Source organism: Plecotus auritus, assembly GCF_963455305.1.
Source record: "Plecotus auritus genome assembly, chromosome: 3".
In the NCBI taxonomy this organism is placed as follows: Eukaryota; Metazoa; Chordata; class Mammalia; order Chiroptera; family Vespertilionidae; genus Plecotus; species Plecotus auritus.
The window spans coordinates 177736934-177754598 of record NC_137772.1 but is presented as its reverse complement, the minus strand read 5'-3'; the positions used below and the strand labels follow the sequence as shown (position 1 = coordinate 177754598).

General features: G+C 40.3%; 1 protein-coding gene and 1 pseudogene across 2 annotated transcripts in view; both read left to right on the top strand.

Annotated features, from left to right (window-relative positions):
* The window catches only part of SPMIP11 (sperm microtubule inner protein 11), a gene marked incomplete at both ends in the record, with an annotated part of 41267 nt that continues 23602 nt past the window's right edge, over positions 1–17665 (top strand). The window contains one exon of the mRNA XM_080662846.1: positions 1–79. Coding sequence (XP_080518972.1) covers positions 1–79 — 79 coding nt within the window. The remainder of the gene's footprint in view (positions 80–17665) is intronic.
* LOC308243327 (elongation factor 1-beta-like) lies at positions 7967–8514 on the top strand (annotated as a pseudogene). Its single transcript has one exon. The product of its transcript is annotated as an elongation factor 1-beta-like (transcript).

Sequence of the window (17665 nt, the reverse complement as noted above, 5' to 3'; positions counted from 1 at the left end):
ATGGCCTTCTTCAACTTGTATCTATTGGGATATCAAAATTCCTTTCAGCACAAGAAAAGGGACACAACTGAAGAAACAAGTAAGGGGAATATACTGTAGAGGGTTAGAAGGTCCACTTCTTAGCCATTTACTTTTCCTACCTTGGGTTAGAGATTCATCCCCCAACATTAACAATTACACTAGTTAAAATAATGGAGTAGGCAGAGTATCCATTCAGGTTCCCACTTCTGTCATTTAATATCCTTATTAAGTTACCCAATTTGTTCAACCAAATATTCATTTGCTCATTTAGCCAACATTTAAGCACCAACTTTGTGCCAGGCTTTATCTTGGTGACTGGGGTTACAAAGATAGAATAAGGTCTCTGCCATAAAGTGGCTGACTAGCAAATGAAGATAAGTATGCAAACAAAAAATGTGCAATATTGTATGAGATTAAATTAAATATGGAATGCTATGTAGACACAAAAGAGGAAGTATCTGATACCGTTGGATTTGAAGTGAGAATAGGGGGATACTTTAGAGAAGACCTCATACACAAAATGCTTCCAGAAATGAGTGTTAAAGGATGGTTGGAGTTAAGTAGACAAGAAGGGAATATAGCACAGACAAAGGAACAAACTTGAGAGAGAGAGCCAAATTAAGTGAGCACTCAAGTCCTTGGGTATAGATAGGTGGTAAAATAAACAGATGCTGGGGAGCAGGCCTTGAAAACTAGGCAGGGGCCAGATGATTAAAGATGATAGTTGTGCTAAGCATTTTTTCCTTTTAAATATACATACATATACATATATATGTATGTGTGTGTATATATACACTGAGTGGCCAGATTATTATCTCTGAACGCATAATAATCTGGCCACTCAGTGTATATCCTATATAATCCTATATAATAAAAGGCTAATATGCAAATTGTCCCCTCAACCAGGATTTTGACCAGCAGGCAGGCGGGCCAACCGCCCATGTCCCCTCCCCCTGGCCAGGCTGGCCAGACCCCACCCATGCACGAATTCATGCACCAGGCCTCTAAAATACATATATATATACTGAGTGGCCAGATTATTATGTGTTCAGAGATCATAATAATCTGTATATATCAGTATATATATATATACACACACACACACACACACACACACACACACACACACACTAGAGGCCCATTGCAGGAAGATTCCTGCAATAGGGCTTCCTGCAGTGGTCTGCTTCCCTCTCTTCTCCCCCACCCAGCCTGCTTCCCTCCCTTCTCCTCCGCCCTGCCTTCTTCCCTCCCTTCTCGACAGCCCTGCTTGCTTGCTTCTCTGCAACTTCGCTCCCTTCTGCAACGCTTGGCTTCCTTCTTCTACGCTGTCTTCAGTCTTCGCTCTGCTCCTGGATATGCAAATTAACCACCATCTTGATTGGGTTAATTTGCATACTTTCTCCCGATTGGCTGGTGGGTGTAGCGGAGTGATGGTTAGTTTGCATATTACTCTTTTATTATATAGGATTAAATTATTGATAGTATTGCAGATGTCTCCCGTTTATCCCCCTCCTCCCAGCCTCTACCCCCCCCCCAAGTCTTCACCACCCTATTGCCCTTGTCCACGGGCTATGCATATAAGCATGCTAAGAATTTTAATTTTAGAGGGAGACATGGAAGGATTTTTAGTTGGCAGTGAGTACATATCAGATTTATACTATATTCACAAAGCCTAGCAGTGCCTCATACATAGTAGAGGTTTAATAAATACATATTTGTAGGGTGAACGAATGAATAAATAATATAGAATGACTAACCAAAACAAGTTAGGGGAGGCTTTGCAGGAGATGTGACGATTAAGATCTTAAAAGGTGACTTGTTTGAAATCACAGAAATGGAGAAGGGTTTTCTGGGCCAAATAGCACATGAAGGAAATTAAATATAGGCAGGTACTAAAGCAAGTAATGTTGAGGTGAGGGATGGGGGTTACTGGAAAAGTATAAAGCACAAGTTAAGATTGTGAAGGATTGATCTTCATTGGACACTCTCAGTCCTCTTTCTAATTCCATCATAGAAACTCTGTTTTACATATCCAGCTTTCAGGTAAGACTTCTACAAAGGATCCCACTGATGGGCCCTAGAAATCCCTTAATAGCTCTACACCAGTCCTCCCCACTTGCCCCCAACCGTTTAAGTCCCAGCATTATCCCATGGGGCTGCTATTGTCTCCAAATAACCTTTTCATCCTCTCTCAGAGAAACACACTTGGCCTAACCCACAAATTTCCCTTGTTCCAGGCCAAGAGCATGCCTCTCCTGCCTGCCTCTACTAGAGGGACTTCTCACCATGAGATAATTAAGCTTCAAGCCTGGGATTTTCCTACCCAGTTAGCCACTTAAACACTGATAGACAAGACTCGGTTCCAAAAAGGCCTGGGTCTCATTTCTGATTAATTACTTCGTAGGCTAGTCGGAAAGACTTCACTTTATAAAAACTGGAGTCCCCTGTGGGATGATAGGGAAGCATCCTGATATCATCTGCTTACCCAAGTTTTTCATTCCAATGGCAGACTATCAGAGTCAGGAGGCTTGGCTAACCTGTTGGCCTAAAATGTAGAGGGAAGACTGGACATCAAATTTGCCTCCCCTCAGCCCCCACTTGGTTCCCTCACCCCCTTCAATTTTATACCCTCTGGTTATCTCTCAAGATTTGGAAAGAGGAGGTCCACTTGCTAAATTCTAATTCCTAATTATATTGATTCAGGCATTTAAAAATAACTATTTAGCATGTACTGTGTTCCAGGCATTGTGCTGAGAACTCTACGTGCATGATTTCATTTAATACTGTCAACATTCCTGTGAGGTAGATGTTACTATTCTTTTATCAATAAGGAAACAGGCTCAAAGAAGTTAACTTATTTACCCAAGGTCACAGTGATAGAGCCAGAATTTGATTCCAAATTGTCAATTACCTATGCCTGTGCTCATTTTTTAAATATTTCTATTGATTTCAGAGAGAAAGGAGGAGGGATAGAGAGAGAGAGACATCAATGATGGGAGAATCATTGGTTGACTGCCTCCTGCAGGTTCCCCCACTGGGGATTGAGCCCACAACCCAGGCATGTGCTCTGACCAGGAATAGAACCGTGACCTCCTGATTCATAGGTCAACACTCAACCACTGAACCACACCAGCCGGGCCCTGTGCTCATTTTTAAACAGTTATATATGGAGACAACACAAGTCTTTTGCTGTGGGCAGATCACTGTACAAATGATTGATAGCCTTTCTATGAAAATCTATTCCCCTGAAGTTCAAATGTCAGGTTGGCTTTACCTAGAGTTACTTATTCTCTGTTCCACAACAGGTGGTTCCCAAGAGTGTCAGGAGCCACCATTCACTGGTGCTGAATGGTAACTTTCAGCCAGAATTGTTGCCTTGAGGACTTCTTTATGGAGTCAACACCTATAACCTTCTCCTAGAGCCCCTGGGCAACTTCCCAAGAGAGTTACAACATTCTACAACTTCACAGTAGTGTTCTGCAAGCCCAGAAAAAAGTAATTGGGTTAGTTCCTTCTGACATTTAAAGAAAAACACACACATATGCATATCCACTACAGAATCATTATTATGTGATCTATCTATTATATGCAGGTACCAAAAAATAATTTGATTTTGTTTTCTGTACTTAAAACTCAAACTTTGCTTGAATTATTGGTGGAAATGCAATGCTAGCAGGTCAATCATATTTTATTTCTTCAAATAAAACTAGGTAGTTTCATTTCCAGGACAAGAATTTAGTGAAATCACTATTTGACAAGGCAACTAGTTACCATGGATCCCATTTTTCTAGGAGGCATCTTGAAGTTAATGTGGCCCATCGGACCCTGGAGTGTGGCTAACCTAATCAATACCCATAAACTCCTAACCACCAAGTAGGAATCCCTGGTATAAACCAGCCACTAGACATCAAGCTAGCATGCTTGGATCAATTAATAAGTCCTATATAATGAAAGTTGAATGTAATTACAGTAGAATCTTATCAGACAAATAGTTGGTTAGTTAATTTAAAGGAAAAGTACATTGGAAAATTTAATGTAATTATAGTAGACTCTTAGACAAATAGTTAATTTAAAGGAAGATTACATTGTAAATTGGGGATTCAAGAAAAGGTACATTCCTTATATATTTTAGTTTCACTTAATATTCACCAATTTTTTGATACAGTGCCAATTCCTTTTCCTTGAAAATGTATCTGTTCAGAGAAACATCGAACAGACAGTCAAACCTCAGAGGGAAGGCAGTGGAGGGGAAGTGGGGGTAGACATCAACCAAAGGGCTTGTATGCATGCATATAAGCATAACCAATGGACACAGACACAAGGGGGGTGAGGGCATGTGCTAGGGGGGGGGGTAGGACAATGGGGGGAAAAGGAGACCTATGTAATACCTTAATAAAGAATTGAAAAAAAATTAAAAATGGAGAGGAAAATCAATTTTAATATATAGAAGGAACCTATATTTGCCATTATAGTTAATGAAAAACACAAGAATCATAATTTTTTCTCTATAAGAGATTTACTTGTAATAGCCTCATTTAATAAATTTTTCTCTTGGTTTAACAAAAACAATAAATTATTGGCCAAGAAGAAATGTTGAAGCAAAAATAAAAGCATTAGAAAACACATTAAAAATGAAATTACAGAGATACACTAGCCAACTTCAATAATAATTGTCATTATTAGGGTTTTATATATGACTAGTGGCTATGGAAATAGTATACTGGTGATATGTAGTATAAAAAAATATTTGGAGACTAGATGTCTGTTTGCAGTCAGGAACCAATTTACCCAGCACATTCATATGTAATACCTGATGCTGGTCAAGATTGGCCATATAGGGTGATGGTTAACAAAATGACCTCAGGGTCAGCATGTTTGAGTTCCAATCCCAGTCTCATCTCTTGTGAGCTGATAATCTTGACAAGTTACTCTTAACTTCTCCATGTCTTTTTGTTTCTTTGTAAAGTGAGATAATTAAAGTATCAACCTCATAATACTGTATTAGGTTTAACTGAGATAATGCAGTTAGCAGATGTCTGGCTGTTTATAGGAGCTCAATAGATAAAACATGAAAGGATGTCTGCTAGCTAGAATGGAACATTTATATTTATAATAATAAAAAAGTAAGTGATTCTCTGTCTAAATGTTAAGAAAAAAAAGGAGAAGAAGAAAATGTGTCTGTTGATGATTTTTCCCCTTTAATGCATCATCTACAATTCCCATTTGGGTTTATTTAAAGTGGATTCAAAAGTGAAGCTGATCAAGTAGCTCCATTGGTTAGAGAATCGTCCAGATATGCCAAGATTGCGGGTTTGATCCCGGTCAGGGTACATACAAGAAGCAAGCAATAAAATACATAAATAAGTGCCACAACAACTTGATGTTTCTCTCTCCCTCTGTCTAAAATAAAAATTTAGAAAATAATAAAAAGAAAGTGGATTTGCAAAGCAAACTTATTTTTTAATGATTTTTCTCAAATCTTTTAGTTGTCCCCCTCATGTCTAATCAACAGAAATACCTAATAGTTATTATTTACTTTTTTCAAATTATTAAATATGAAGAATAGTGCTAAAAAAGGCTTATAATGAAAAAAAAAAAGTTTCCTGCCCCAGCCCTCTCATCTCCACTCTTCAGAGATAATCATTTTCAATTATTGTTTCTTTTGTTACTTACCTTCCTACTTCTAAAGAAAAAGTTTACATGCATGTATTGATTTATCCATTTGTGGTTATTATATGTTGCCTTCCTATTTAAGACAGTTGAGAATTTAGCTTTCTTTTTTTTTTTTTATTTTATTTTTAAATATATTTCATTGATTTTTTACAGAGAGGAAGGGAGAGGGATAGAGAGTTAGAAACATCGATGAGAGAGAAACATCGATCAGCTGCCTCCTGCACACTCACTACTGGGTATGTGCCCACAACCAAGGTACATGCCCTTGACTGGAATCGAACCTGGGACCCTTGAGTCCGCAGGCCGACGCTCTATCCACTGAGCCAAACCGGTCAGGGCAGCTTTCTTTTTTAAAATATATTTTTATTTATTTCAGAGAGGAAGGGAGAGAGAGAAAAACTTTAATGATGAGAGAGAATCATTAATCTGCTGCCTCCTGCACATCCACACTGAGGATCAAGCCCACAACCCGATCGAGCCCACAACACAGGCATGTGCCCTGACCCAGAATCGAACCATGATTTCCTGGCTCATAGGCTGATGCTCAACCACTAAGCCACACCAGCTGGGCGAGAATTTAGTTGTCTTATACCATACCCTGCTCTTCCCCTTTCCCACTCTAGTTTGTTCAGCATAGTTATGTCAGTCTTAGGTTTGTGGTAGGCAAAATTTTAAGAATGGCCTGCAGTGAAACTCCCCTTGTATAATTAATTCCCTTCCCTTTGAGTTTGGGTGGAATCTCTGAGTTTGGATAACACTTTGGTGATAGTTATTTCATATGAAGGAAGGGAGATTATCTGAGTGAGCCTAATTTAATCACACACACACCCTTTAAAAGCAGAGTGTTTTTCCTAGCTAGCAGCAAAAGAGGAATTCAGAGATTGGAAGCATGAGTGGGATTTGGCATATCATTGCTGGCTTTGAATATGGAGGGGGCCACATGCCAAGAAATGTGGGTGGCATTGAGAAGCTGAGAGTAGCTGGCTGACAGCCAGCAAGGCCTCAGTCCTATAACTCCAAGAAACTGATTTCTGCCAACAATCTGAATGAGCCTGAAAATGGAATCTTCTTTAGAACCTCCATATAAGACCCTACTCCAGCCAACACCTTTCAGACTTGTGAGATTAACTAAGCACAGAACCCAGTCAAGCCTGCCCAGATTTCCAACTTATAGAACTGTGAGATAATAAATGGATGTTGTTTTAAACCACTAATTTTGTGATGCAGCAATAGAATACTTAATACAAGTTTAAATCAATAGTCTTTTGGTCTTACAAATATGTAAATATTGTTTACTACTAAGCCACATAATGTCAACTTTTTGTTTATCCCTAGAATTAAGAATCATCACTATTTTTTCATTTGCTTGGTTCTCCATGTAACTGTTGTTACTTTCCCCCCCAAAAAAAAATATTTCAATGGCTCTGCCAAATGCCCAGTGATACTTTTGCCAGTCACTCAAAACACAACAGATAATCTATCAATTCTATTTTTTCCCAAACTGCCTCTCTCCCACTCTAGTCTAAACTGTTCACTCTTTAAGCCTGGTGCATAGCTCTTGTTCTGAAGTTTGCTTTTGCCTCTAAGGATTTATTCCCTGTTTCCTAGAACCTATGTTTTCTTTCTTGGTTTATTCCCTTTCTTTCCTGGTATATATTCTCAAATTGCTTTCTAAGAATGTGTAGGACAAGAATGTCAAACTCAAAGGCTAACATGGGTCAAATAAACAAGGTTTAAGTTTAAGTGGGCTGCAAAAAAAACAAAAGCTTCAGTTTTCATAGAAATGTAGGTTTATTTCGATAGAGACATGCTGAATACAAAGGGCTGAAATAACTGAGTAATTGTTAACATAAAATAATAGAACATTTTGATAAAAATATTTTTTCTTGAACATCAACTTACCAGACACTGAATAACTGCACAAATTAATAAGTGTAATACAAATAAACCTATTTTTCTTGTTCTCCGAAAGCGAAATATTTTCTGTTGTGCACACCAAACAAGTCAGTACAAGCCTAACTACGTGGCAATCTGCTGCTAAAATATTTGCCGCTAGTATTAGTGGAGAGAAATGGTGCGCCTGCGCGTAAGGCGTGTAAGGGAAATGAATGCAGCACGATTATAGTTATCAGTCATTAGTGAACGTTGTACTTCGTTATTAATAATTATGTATAACAGGATATTGTAAAAATTAAGTTATGAAATTTTTATTAAAACGTTTCTTACATACCGTTATATTGGTTGGGCCGCAGAAATATTCATTGTGGGCTGCATGCAGCCCAAGGGCCACGAGTTTGACGTGCTTGGTGTAGGAGGATATCATCACATAAAATCTTACGAACAGGAAAGGTCAACCTACCAGGAGTGAATAAAGCTTTGGGCAAGTATGGCCCTGCTAATGTGGCAAACACCACAGGACCTGGAGCTACAAATAGTAAAGACAATGATGGCATTGATCTCTTTGGATCCAATGAGGAGGAGGAAAGCGAAGAAGCTAATAGAAGAACACCTTGCACAGTATGAGTCAAAGAAATAAAAAAAAAAACTGCACTTATTGCCGTCTTCCATCTTATTAGATGTGAAACCTTGGGATGATGAGATGGATATGGCAAAATTAGAGGAGTGTGTCAGAAGCATTCCAGCAGATAGCTTGATCTGGGACTCTTCTAAACTGGTTCCAGTGGGTATTGAATTTAAAAACTTCAAATATAGTGTGTAGTATAAGATAATAAAGATGGAACAGACATGCTGGAGGAGTGAATCACTGCTTTTGAGGACTATGTGCAGTCCACGGGCATGGCTGTTTTCAACAAGATGTAAATCTACATTGGATCACCACCCTTAAATAAAAGCTTGAAAGATTTTATAAAAACAAAAGAAAAGATGTGTAGGAGGTATATTTTTGAGTCCAGAATGGTTTTATACTACCCTCACACTTTACTGTCAGTTTTCTGGACATGGAATTCTAGGTTGAAAATCATTTTCTGAGAATTTAGAAGGTCTGTCTTGATTGCCTTCTAGCTTCCAGTTGGATTCCTTTGTGTGACTTACTTCTCTCTGGAAGCTTTTTAAAAAATATATTTTTATTGATTTCAGAAAGGAAGGGAGGGGGAAAGGGAGATAGAAACATCAACGATGAGAGAGAAATATTGATCAGCTGCCTCCTGCACGCCCCAAACTGGGGATGGAGCCCGAAATCCAGGCATATGCCCTGACCAGAATTGAACCGTGACCTCTTGGTTCATAGGTCAACACTCAACCTCTGAGTCACGCTGGCTGGGCTCTCTGGAAGCTTTTAATCTTCTTTTTGTTCCCTAGTTTTCTGAAATTTCATAATGATGGAACTTGCTGTAGGTCTTTTTTTATTCATTATGGTAGATAATCCATAGCTTTCTCAATCTGGAAATTTGTGCCCTTCATTTCTGAGAATTTTTCTTTTATTTTTTTTAACTTATTCTCTATTTTCTCGCTTCTCTCTTTTTGGAAATTCCATTTGTCAGCTATAAAACTTCCTGAACTGATCCTTTAATTTACAATTCATCTTTCTTTGTTTTTAAATTTTTACTCTGGGAGATTCTTCAATTCTATCTTCCAACCTTCCATTGTCTCTTGCTGTGTAACAAATTACCCTAAAACATAGAGGCTTAAAACAACAAACATTTAATACCTCACAGTCTCTGTGAATTAGGAATCCAGGAACTGCTTAGCTAGGTGTGGCTCTGGATTTTTCTTCAGTGTGGTTGTGGGCAGCATGCCAGCAGGGGCTGCAGTCATCTGGTGGCTGAAGCCTTAGTTCCTCTCTGACTACTGAAAACACCTCAGTTCCTCACCATATGGGCCTCTCCATAAGCTGCCTGAGTGTTCTCATGCTCTGAGTTTTTCTTCAGAGCAGGTGATCTGAGAGTGGGAAAAGGAAGCCACAATGCCTTTTTATGACCTAGACTCTACAGTGACTGTCGCTTCCACTTTTTTCTATTTGTTAGAAGAGAATCACTAAATCCAGTCCACACTCAAGGTGAGGGGAAATAAGCTCTACTTCTTGAAGGAAGGAAATGTCAAACTGTGGACATATGTGAAAACCACCACACTTTTATATCAGAACATTTTGTTTTGGTTACTATATTATTTCCAATGGCAATTTTTGGTCCTCTGGTTTTCCCTTTGCATAACCTCTCTTTTCTTCAGGGCTATTATACATTATTTGAAGTTCTGTTCTGTTACCTGCATTAGCTCTTTTTCTTCTGGGTCCTTTTTCCCCTGAGTTTACTCTGGTCTCTATTTTTCTTATCAATGACTGTCATTAAATAACTGGGGATGGATCCTTGGCTCTCCATTATAATTTAAGAGTGAGCAACTAAAAAGCTAATCAGAAGCGTTGGAGTGGGGTGGGGGGGTTGTCCATTGTGGCTTTTTTCAGTGCTTTTGTCTGGACTCTACAATTTCTTTAGGGAAGAACTGTATAATTGCTTCTCTGGAGATTCTATGTGAGGTCCCTTTCCAGGTGCAATTTATTTTTTAAATATTGTTTTTAGGAAGAAAGAGAGAGAGAGAGAGAGAGAGAGAGAGAGAGAGAGAGAGAAAACATCACTGTGAGAGAGACACATCGGTTGGTTGCCTCCCACACAAGCCATAGTGGGAATGAAACCTGCAACCCAGCAACCAGGCACGTGCCCCTGACCAGATTCAAACCCGAGACCCTTCAGTGCTGGGGCCAATGCTTCAACCACTGAGCCACACGGGCCAGCGCTTAACAGAAATATTAAAGGGACAGGAGGAGGAAGAGGGGGAGGAAGAAAAATAATAAAATGGCAATAACTACATACCTATCAATAATTACTTTTAATTTTTAAAATATTTTTATTGATTTCATAGAGGAAGGGAGAGGGAGACAGAGAGAAATATCAATGATGAGAGAGAATCATTGGTCGGCTCCCTCTTGCATGGCCCCAGGAACCCAAAACCCAGCATGTGCCCTGACTGAGAATCGAACGGTGACCTCCTGGTTCATAGGCAGATGCTCAACCACTGAGCCACACCAGGCAGGCTCAATAATAACTTTATTTTTTTTAAAATATATTTTATTGATTTTTTACAGAGAGGAAGGGAGAGGGAGAGAGAGCTAGAAACATCGATGAGAGAGAAACATCAATCAGGTGCCTCCTGCATACCCCCTACTGGGGATGTGCCCGCAACCAAGGTACATGTCCTTGAACAGAATCGAACCTGGGACCCTTCAGTCCGCAGGCCAACGCTCTATCCACTGAGCCAAACCAGCTAGGACTCAATAATAACTTTAAATGTAAATGGATTAAGTGCTTCAATGAAAAGCTATAAAGTGGCTGAACAGATTAAAAAAAAGACAACAAGACCCAAGTGTTTATTGATAGATGATTGGATAAAAAAAGATGTACATATATGCAATGGAATGTTACTCAGTCATAAAACAGAATGAAATCTTACCATTTGTGGCAACATGGATAGTCCTAAAAGGTATTATGCTGAGTAAAATAAGTCAGACAAAGAAAGACAAATACCATATCATTTTACTTATATGTGGAATCTAAAAAACAAAACAAAATAGAAACAAACTCATAGATTCAGATAACAAACTGATGGTTGCCAGGTGGGAGGGGGATTGGGAGACTGGTTGAAAAAGGTGAAGGGATTAAGAACTACAAATTGGTAAAACACAGTCTAGGGAATATAGTCAATAATCCTATATAATAAAAGCATAATATGCAAATCGACCGAATGGCAGAATGACCGGTCACTATGATGCACACTGACTACCAGGGGGCAGACGCTCAATGCAGGAGCTGCCCCCTGGTGGTCAGTCGGGTGGTAAGGAGCGAGGAGTCCCAGACTGCAAGAGCCCTGACTGCAAGAGGGATGTCTGACGGCCGGCTCAGGCCCGAGGGGATTGGGCCTAAGCCGACAGGTGGATATCCCCCAAGGAGTCCCGGATTGCGAGAGGGTGCAGGCCGGGCCGAGGGACCCGCCACAGTTCACGAATCTTGTGCACCGGGCCTCTAGTATTATAATAACTATGTATGGTGTCAAGGGGGTACCATACTTATCGAGGGGATAACTTTTGTAAATTATATTAGATAAATGTCTAACCACTTGCTGTATACCTGAAACATACAACATTGACTATAATTAAAAAGTAAAAGAAAATGTTGAATATATTAAAGACAATCATCTACCATCAAGTAGGTTTATTCTAAAATACAATGATGACTTAATATTAGAGAATAAATTAATATAATACATCACATCTATATATCAAATTAAAAAGTTATAGCCCTAGCCAGTTTGGCTCAGTGGATAGAGCGTTGGCCTGAGGACTGAAGGGTCCCAGGTTTGATTCTGGTCAAGGGCACCTGCCCTGGTTGTGAGCTCGATCCCCAGTAGGGGGCATGCAGGAGGCAGTCAATCAATGATTCTCATCATTGATGTTTCTATCTCTCTCTCCCTTCCTCTCTGAAATCAATAATATATATATATATATATATATATATATATATATATATATATATATTTTAAAAAGTTATAGACAACTATCTCACTAGAAATTAAGAAGTAATTTGACAGCCCTAGCTGGTTTGGCTCAGTGGATTGAGCGTCGGCCTGTGGACTGAAGGGTCCCAGGTTCGATTCCCGTCTAGGGCACATGCCTGGGTTGCAGGCTCAATCCCCAGCAGGGGATATGCAGGAGGCAGCTGATCAGTGATTCTCTCTCATCATTGATGTTTCTATCCCTCTCTCCCTCTCCCTTCTCTAAAATCAAATCAATAAAAATAATATTTTTAAAAAAGTCATTTGACAGAGAAAGATAAATATCACATGATCTCACTCATTTGTGCAAAATAAACTGATGAACAAAAATACAGCCAGAGACATAGAAGCATCGAACAGACCGTCCAACCTAAGAGGAAAGGTTGTGTGTGTGGAGGGGTAAGAGATCAACCAAAGGACTTGTATGCATGCATATGAGCATAACCAATGGACACAGACAATAGTAGGGGGGTGAGGGCATATGCTGGGGGATGGGAGTGGCCGGAGAGAGGTCAATGGGGGGAAAGGAGACTTATCTAATACTTTAAACAATAAAGAATTTAAAATAAAAAAAGACATATATTAAAAAAGTCATTTGACTTTTTAAAAAAATAGTAGATTAAAAATAAAAAGATATTCCTTAACATAATAAAGACCTACCACCTCATATCATACACAAAAATAAATTCTAGGTGGGTTAAATAGCTAAACATATAACACAAAACTATAGAAATATTAGAGGGAAACAAACTATTTTTACAATCTTAAGGTGGTTGTGGAAATTTAGAACATAAAGCCCAGGAGAAACCAAGATGGCGGCATAGGTAAACACCTGAAATTGCTGTCTCGCACAACCACTTCAAAACTACAACTAAAAGACAAAACGGACATCATCCAGAACCACATGAAGGCTGGCTGAGTGGAAATTCTACAACTAGAAGGAAAGAGAAAAGCACACTGAGACTCAGAGGAGGTGCAGAAATAAAGTGCAGAGGTACAGAGGCTTGTGCACGCACGTGGAAAGGGCTGGCAACTGAGTACATGGTTGTGTTTTTAATCCGGAGGGAGACACAAGCTCCTGGCTGCTCTGAACTCCAGTTCTGGGCGAGACTCTGGGGACCCAGACTCATACAGGGAGAAACTGGATTGTCTGGCTTTGGGCAGTACTCGAGGGCGGCTTTCTTTCAGAGGTGCTTGCAGCTATTACCAAGGGACACTGAGACCCAGGGGCCTCTTAGGGCAGGGCTGAGGATCAGCCATAGCTGTTTGCTCTGCCCTGTTGATTCCCTGAGACCCTGCCGCACCCAAGCTGTGTGCAGAGGCTTTTGCATGTGAATGGCCTGAGCATTTGCAATCTAAAATTACCTAACAAACTGCAGCTGGGTCAGAGAGCCCCAGAACTTCCAAAAGAGGGCCCAAGGCCTCCAACAGCAGCTTGCATTGCTTCACAGCTGGGCCTCATCTGGGCACCTCCAAACCCTAAACAAAGAAGAGGAATCTGCATATCTCTCCGTAGCTCCTGCTGGGGCCTCAGGCAGAGGCTAAATTTGCACCTCCTTGGAGATCCAAGAGCCAGTGTACCCAGTGGTCAGAGTGGGACCATCCAGATTACAACTCCTCAGATCCATAAGGGACACACTCAGGGGGCAAACTCAGCACCAAAGCCCCACTGAAGCAAGTCTTGCCCCATAAGGGTGTCTCTAGCACAGAAGTTCCCCCATCATAGACACAGCTGATCCTCACAGCCAAATGGCCTGGAGGTCAATTCCTCCCAGTGATACCAACAACAATCAAGACTTAACTACAACAAGGCTGGGCACACAGCCCACAAAGCGGTGCACCAAGAGTGTCCACCTCAGGTAATTGGGGAGGGTGAGCCACTGGGCCCTATAGGACACCTAGCACACAAAGCCACTCTATCAACACATGGAAGCAGCCAAAATGCAGAGACAAAGAAAGAGGTCACAAATGAAAGAATGGAGGAAAGCAAATGACTGGATATAGAGTTCAAAACCACGGTTATACGGTTTTTCAAGAATCTTCTAGAAACCGCCCATAAATTTAGTGAGACCCTCGAGGATATGAAAAAGGACCAACTAGAAGTTAAGGATACACTGACTGAAATAAAGAATAATATACAGAGGTCCAACAGCAGACTAGAGGATCGCAAGAATTAAGTCAAAGATTTGAAATAAGAAAAAGCAAAAAACACCCAACAGGAAAAGCAAAAAGAAAAAAGAATCCAAAAATATAAGGAGCCTCTGGACAACTTCAAGCGTACCAACATTAGAATTATAGGGGTGCCAGAAGAAGAGAGAGAGCAAGATACTGAAAACCTATTTGAAGAAATAATGACAGAAAACTTCCCCCACCTGGTGAAAGAAATAGACTTACAAGTCCAGGAAGCACAGAGAACCCCAAACAAAAGGAATCCAAAGAGGACCACACCAAGACACATCATAATTAAAATGCCAAGAGCAAAGACAAAGAGAGAATCTTGAAAGTAGCAAGAGAAAAACAGTTAGTTACCTACAAGGGAGTACCCATACGATTGTCAGCTGATTTCTCAACAGAAACTATGCAGGCCAGAAGGGAGTGGCAAGAAATATTCAAAGTGATAAATAGCAAGAACCTACAACCAAGATTACTCTACCCAGCAAAGCTATCATTCAGAATTGAAGGCCAGATAAAGAGCTTCACAGACAAGAAAAAGCTAAAGGAGTTCAGCACCACCAAACCAGGATTATGTGAAATGCTGAAAGGTATTCTTTAAGAAGAGGAAGAAGAAGAAAAAAGTAAAGATAAAAATTATGAACAACAAATATATATCTATCAACAAGTGAATCTAAAAATCAAGTGAATAAAAAATCTGATGAACAGAATAAACTGGTGAATATAATAGAATCAGGGGCATAGAAAGGGAGTGTACTGACAATTGTCGGGGGGAAAGGGGTGTGGGAGGTGTGGGAAGAGACTGGACAAAAATCGTACATCTATGGACGAGGACAGTGGGGGGAGTAAGGGCAGAGGGTGAGGTGGGAACTGGGTGGAGGGGAGCTATGGGGGGGAAAAAGAGGAACAACTGTAATAATCTGAACAATAAAGATTTATTTAAAAAAATAAATAAACACTTTTCTTGTTGCATAAAAAAAAAAATGGCTCATTTCACAACACAAGTCATTCCAAAAATTACAAAATATAAATCATGTAAACACCAATCCAAATGAGAAGAGAATAGGCTTTTAAAATTTAAATGTGTAAAAGAAAAGTCATTTGGTCTCAGTTCTTTAGTTATTACTTTTATGAAACACCTTTATAGGTTTATGCAGTTTGAAAAAATACACAAAATTTACTAGAATTATAGGAGCAGATGGAGTTGAAGGAAGGAAAGCATGAGAGAGTAAAGAAAAACCCTAGGGGAAAAAAAAATAGAACATAAAGCCCAGAAGCCTAATAAAGTTAAAAGGTAAGAGACTGAGAGAAATATTTGTTATATATAAACACACACATATATATTTATATGTATAATTCATATCTACCTATATAAAACCCTAATATACAAATCGACTGAACAGCAGAACAACTGGTCGGCGGGCGTCGGGGCCTGCGAGCAGATTGCGCCAGGCTGCCAGCCAAGGTGGGTGCCAGAGGGGGGCCAATCGCCCAGCTGGTTGCCCCACAGATTGGCCCTGATCGCCAACTAGGCCTAGGGACCCTACCCTATGTATTGGGGACAGTCTCTTAGATTTAAAAATTAAAACCTGGCAAGGCTACTCTAACACTGAAAAAAATAGGATGATGCAGTGATGACATGCATGGACTCTGGCTTGCACATTTTGTGGTCAGCCCTGATTCTGACACTTACACCTGTGTGATAAAGCCAATTACTTAACTTCTCTCTGCTTCAGTTTTTCCACCCATAAGATGGGAAAATGGTACTACTGCCTCAGAAGGACCATGTTATGTACTACTTTTTATAACCAGGGAAAAAAAAATGTAGCTGCCCATACAACAGCAAGATGCCTTTCACCTGTATGAAAAGCATGGTCACTGGTGCATGCAGTGTCCGGGATTGCAAGAAGATGTCCAACTGCCGGTTTAGGCCTGTAAATCAGCAGTTGGACATCCCCCAAGGGGTCCCAATTGCGAGAGGGCACAGGCGAGGCTGAGGGACTTCCTCTTCCCCGTGCATGAATTTCGTGCACCAGGCCTCTAGTATATAATATTTAGAATATACAAAAACTTGTAAATAAAGCACCAACCCAGATTCCCCTTCTCATTCAACATCAGATATTTACTTATTGGGAACTGATTGTGCCAGGCACGTATTAGGCACTAGAAAAACAGCATGATTAACACAGAAAATAAGTATAATATACTCACAGATTATAATAAGTGCTTGGAAGGAAGTAGGGGATAAATAAATCCAAAGTTACAAATTCCTGGCCAGGGGGCCAGACTCAGCCTGCAGAGTGTTGTTGTTTTTTTTAATTTGGACTGTCCTAGCCAGTTTGGCTCAGTGGATAGAGCGTCGGCCTGCAGACTGAAGTGTCCTGGGTTTGATTCTGGTTGAGGGCAGGTACCTCGGTTGCAGGCTCCTTCCTGGCCCTGGTCAGGGCTTGTGCAGGAGGCAACCAATCATTGTGTTTATTTCACATTGATATTTCTGTCTTTTCCTTTCTTCCACTCTAAAAATCAATAGAAAAATGCGATCCCAATGATCCATATGAGGAGCATGGATTGATCCTGCCAAATGGAGACATTAAATGAAACTTCACGTGCCTTGGGGGAATGGCTAGTGGCCCTTGTGGGGAACAATTCAAGTCAGTCTTTTCCTGCTTCCACTATAGCACGGAGGATCTCAAGGGATCAGACTGTGTAGACCAGTTCCAGGCCAGGCAGGAATGCATGTAGAAGTACCCGGACCTCTATCCCCAAGATGAGGAGGAGGAGGAGGAAGAGAAGAATCCAGCAAAACGTTTAGAAAAGGCAGCTCCCGCTGATGCCACCACAACAAAAGAAAAGAAGGGGTCAAGTTAATGAAGGCCATGCTGCAGCACTGGCTCCAGGCCTTCCACCTCAGAGTGATATGAACTTTTTGCAAATGCCTTTCGGTCACTCTCCAAGAAAGTCTTTCCCTCTATTGTTCTGTGCACTGTAATGTACAAAATAACTCATTTTGATGATCAGGGGTTTTGGACCCTTGACATATACACTGAAAAACATGGGATTAAATGTCTGTGTATCTCACATAACTCTACCAGTGACTGTGGCTGCTGCTTTCGAATTCTCCTGAGATCACCTCTAAGTTTGCCACTTTGAAATAATGTGCTGAATACTCTCAGCAACCTAAAATCATTACCTAGGGGTGTTTCTTGTGAGTGAGCTGATTTATTCTGATTCATTATCTCCC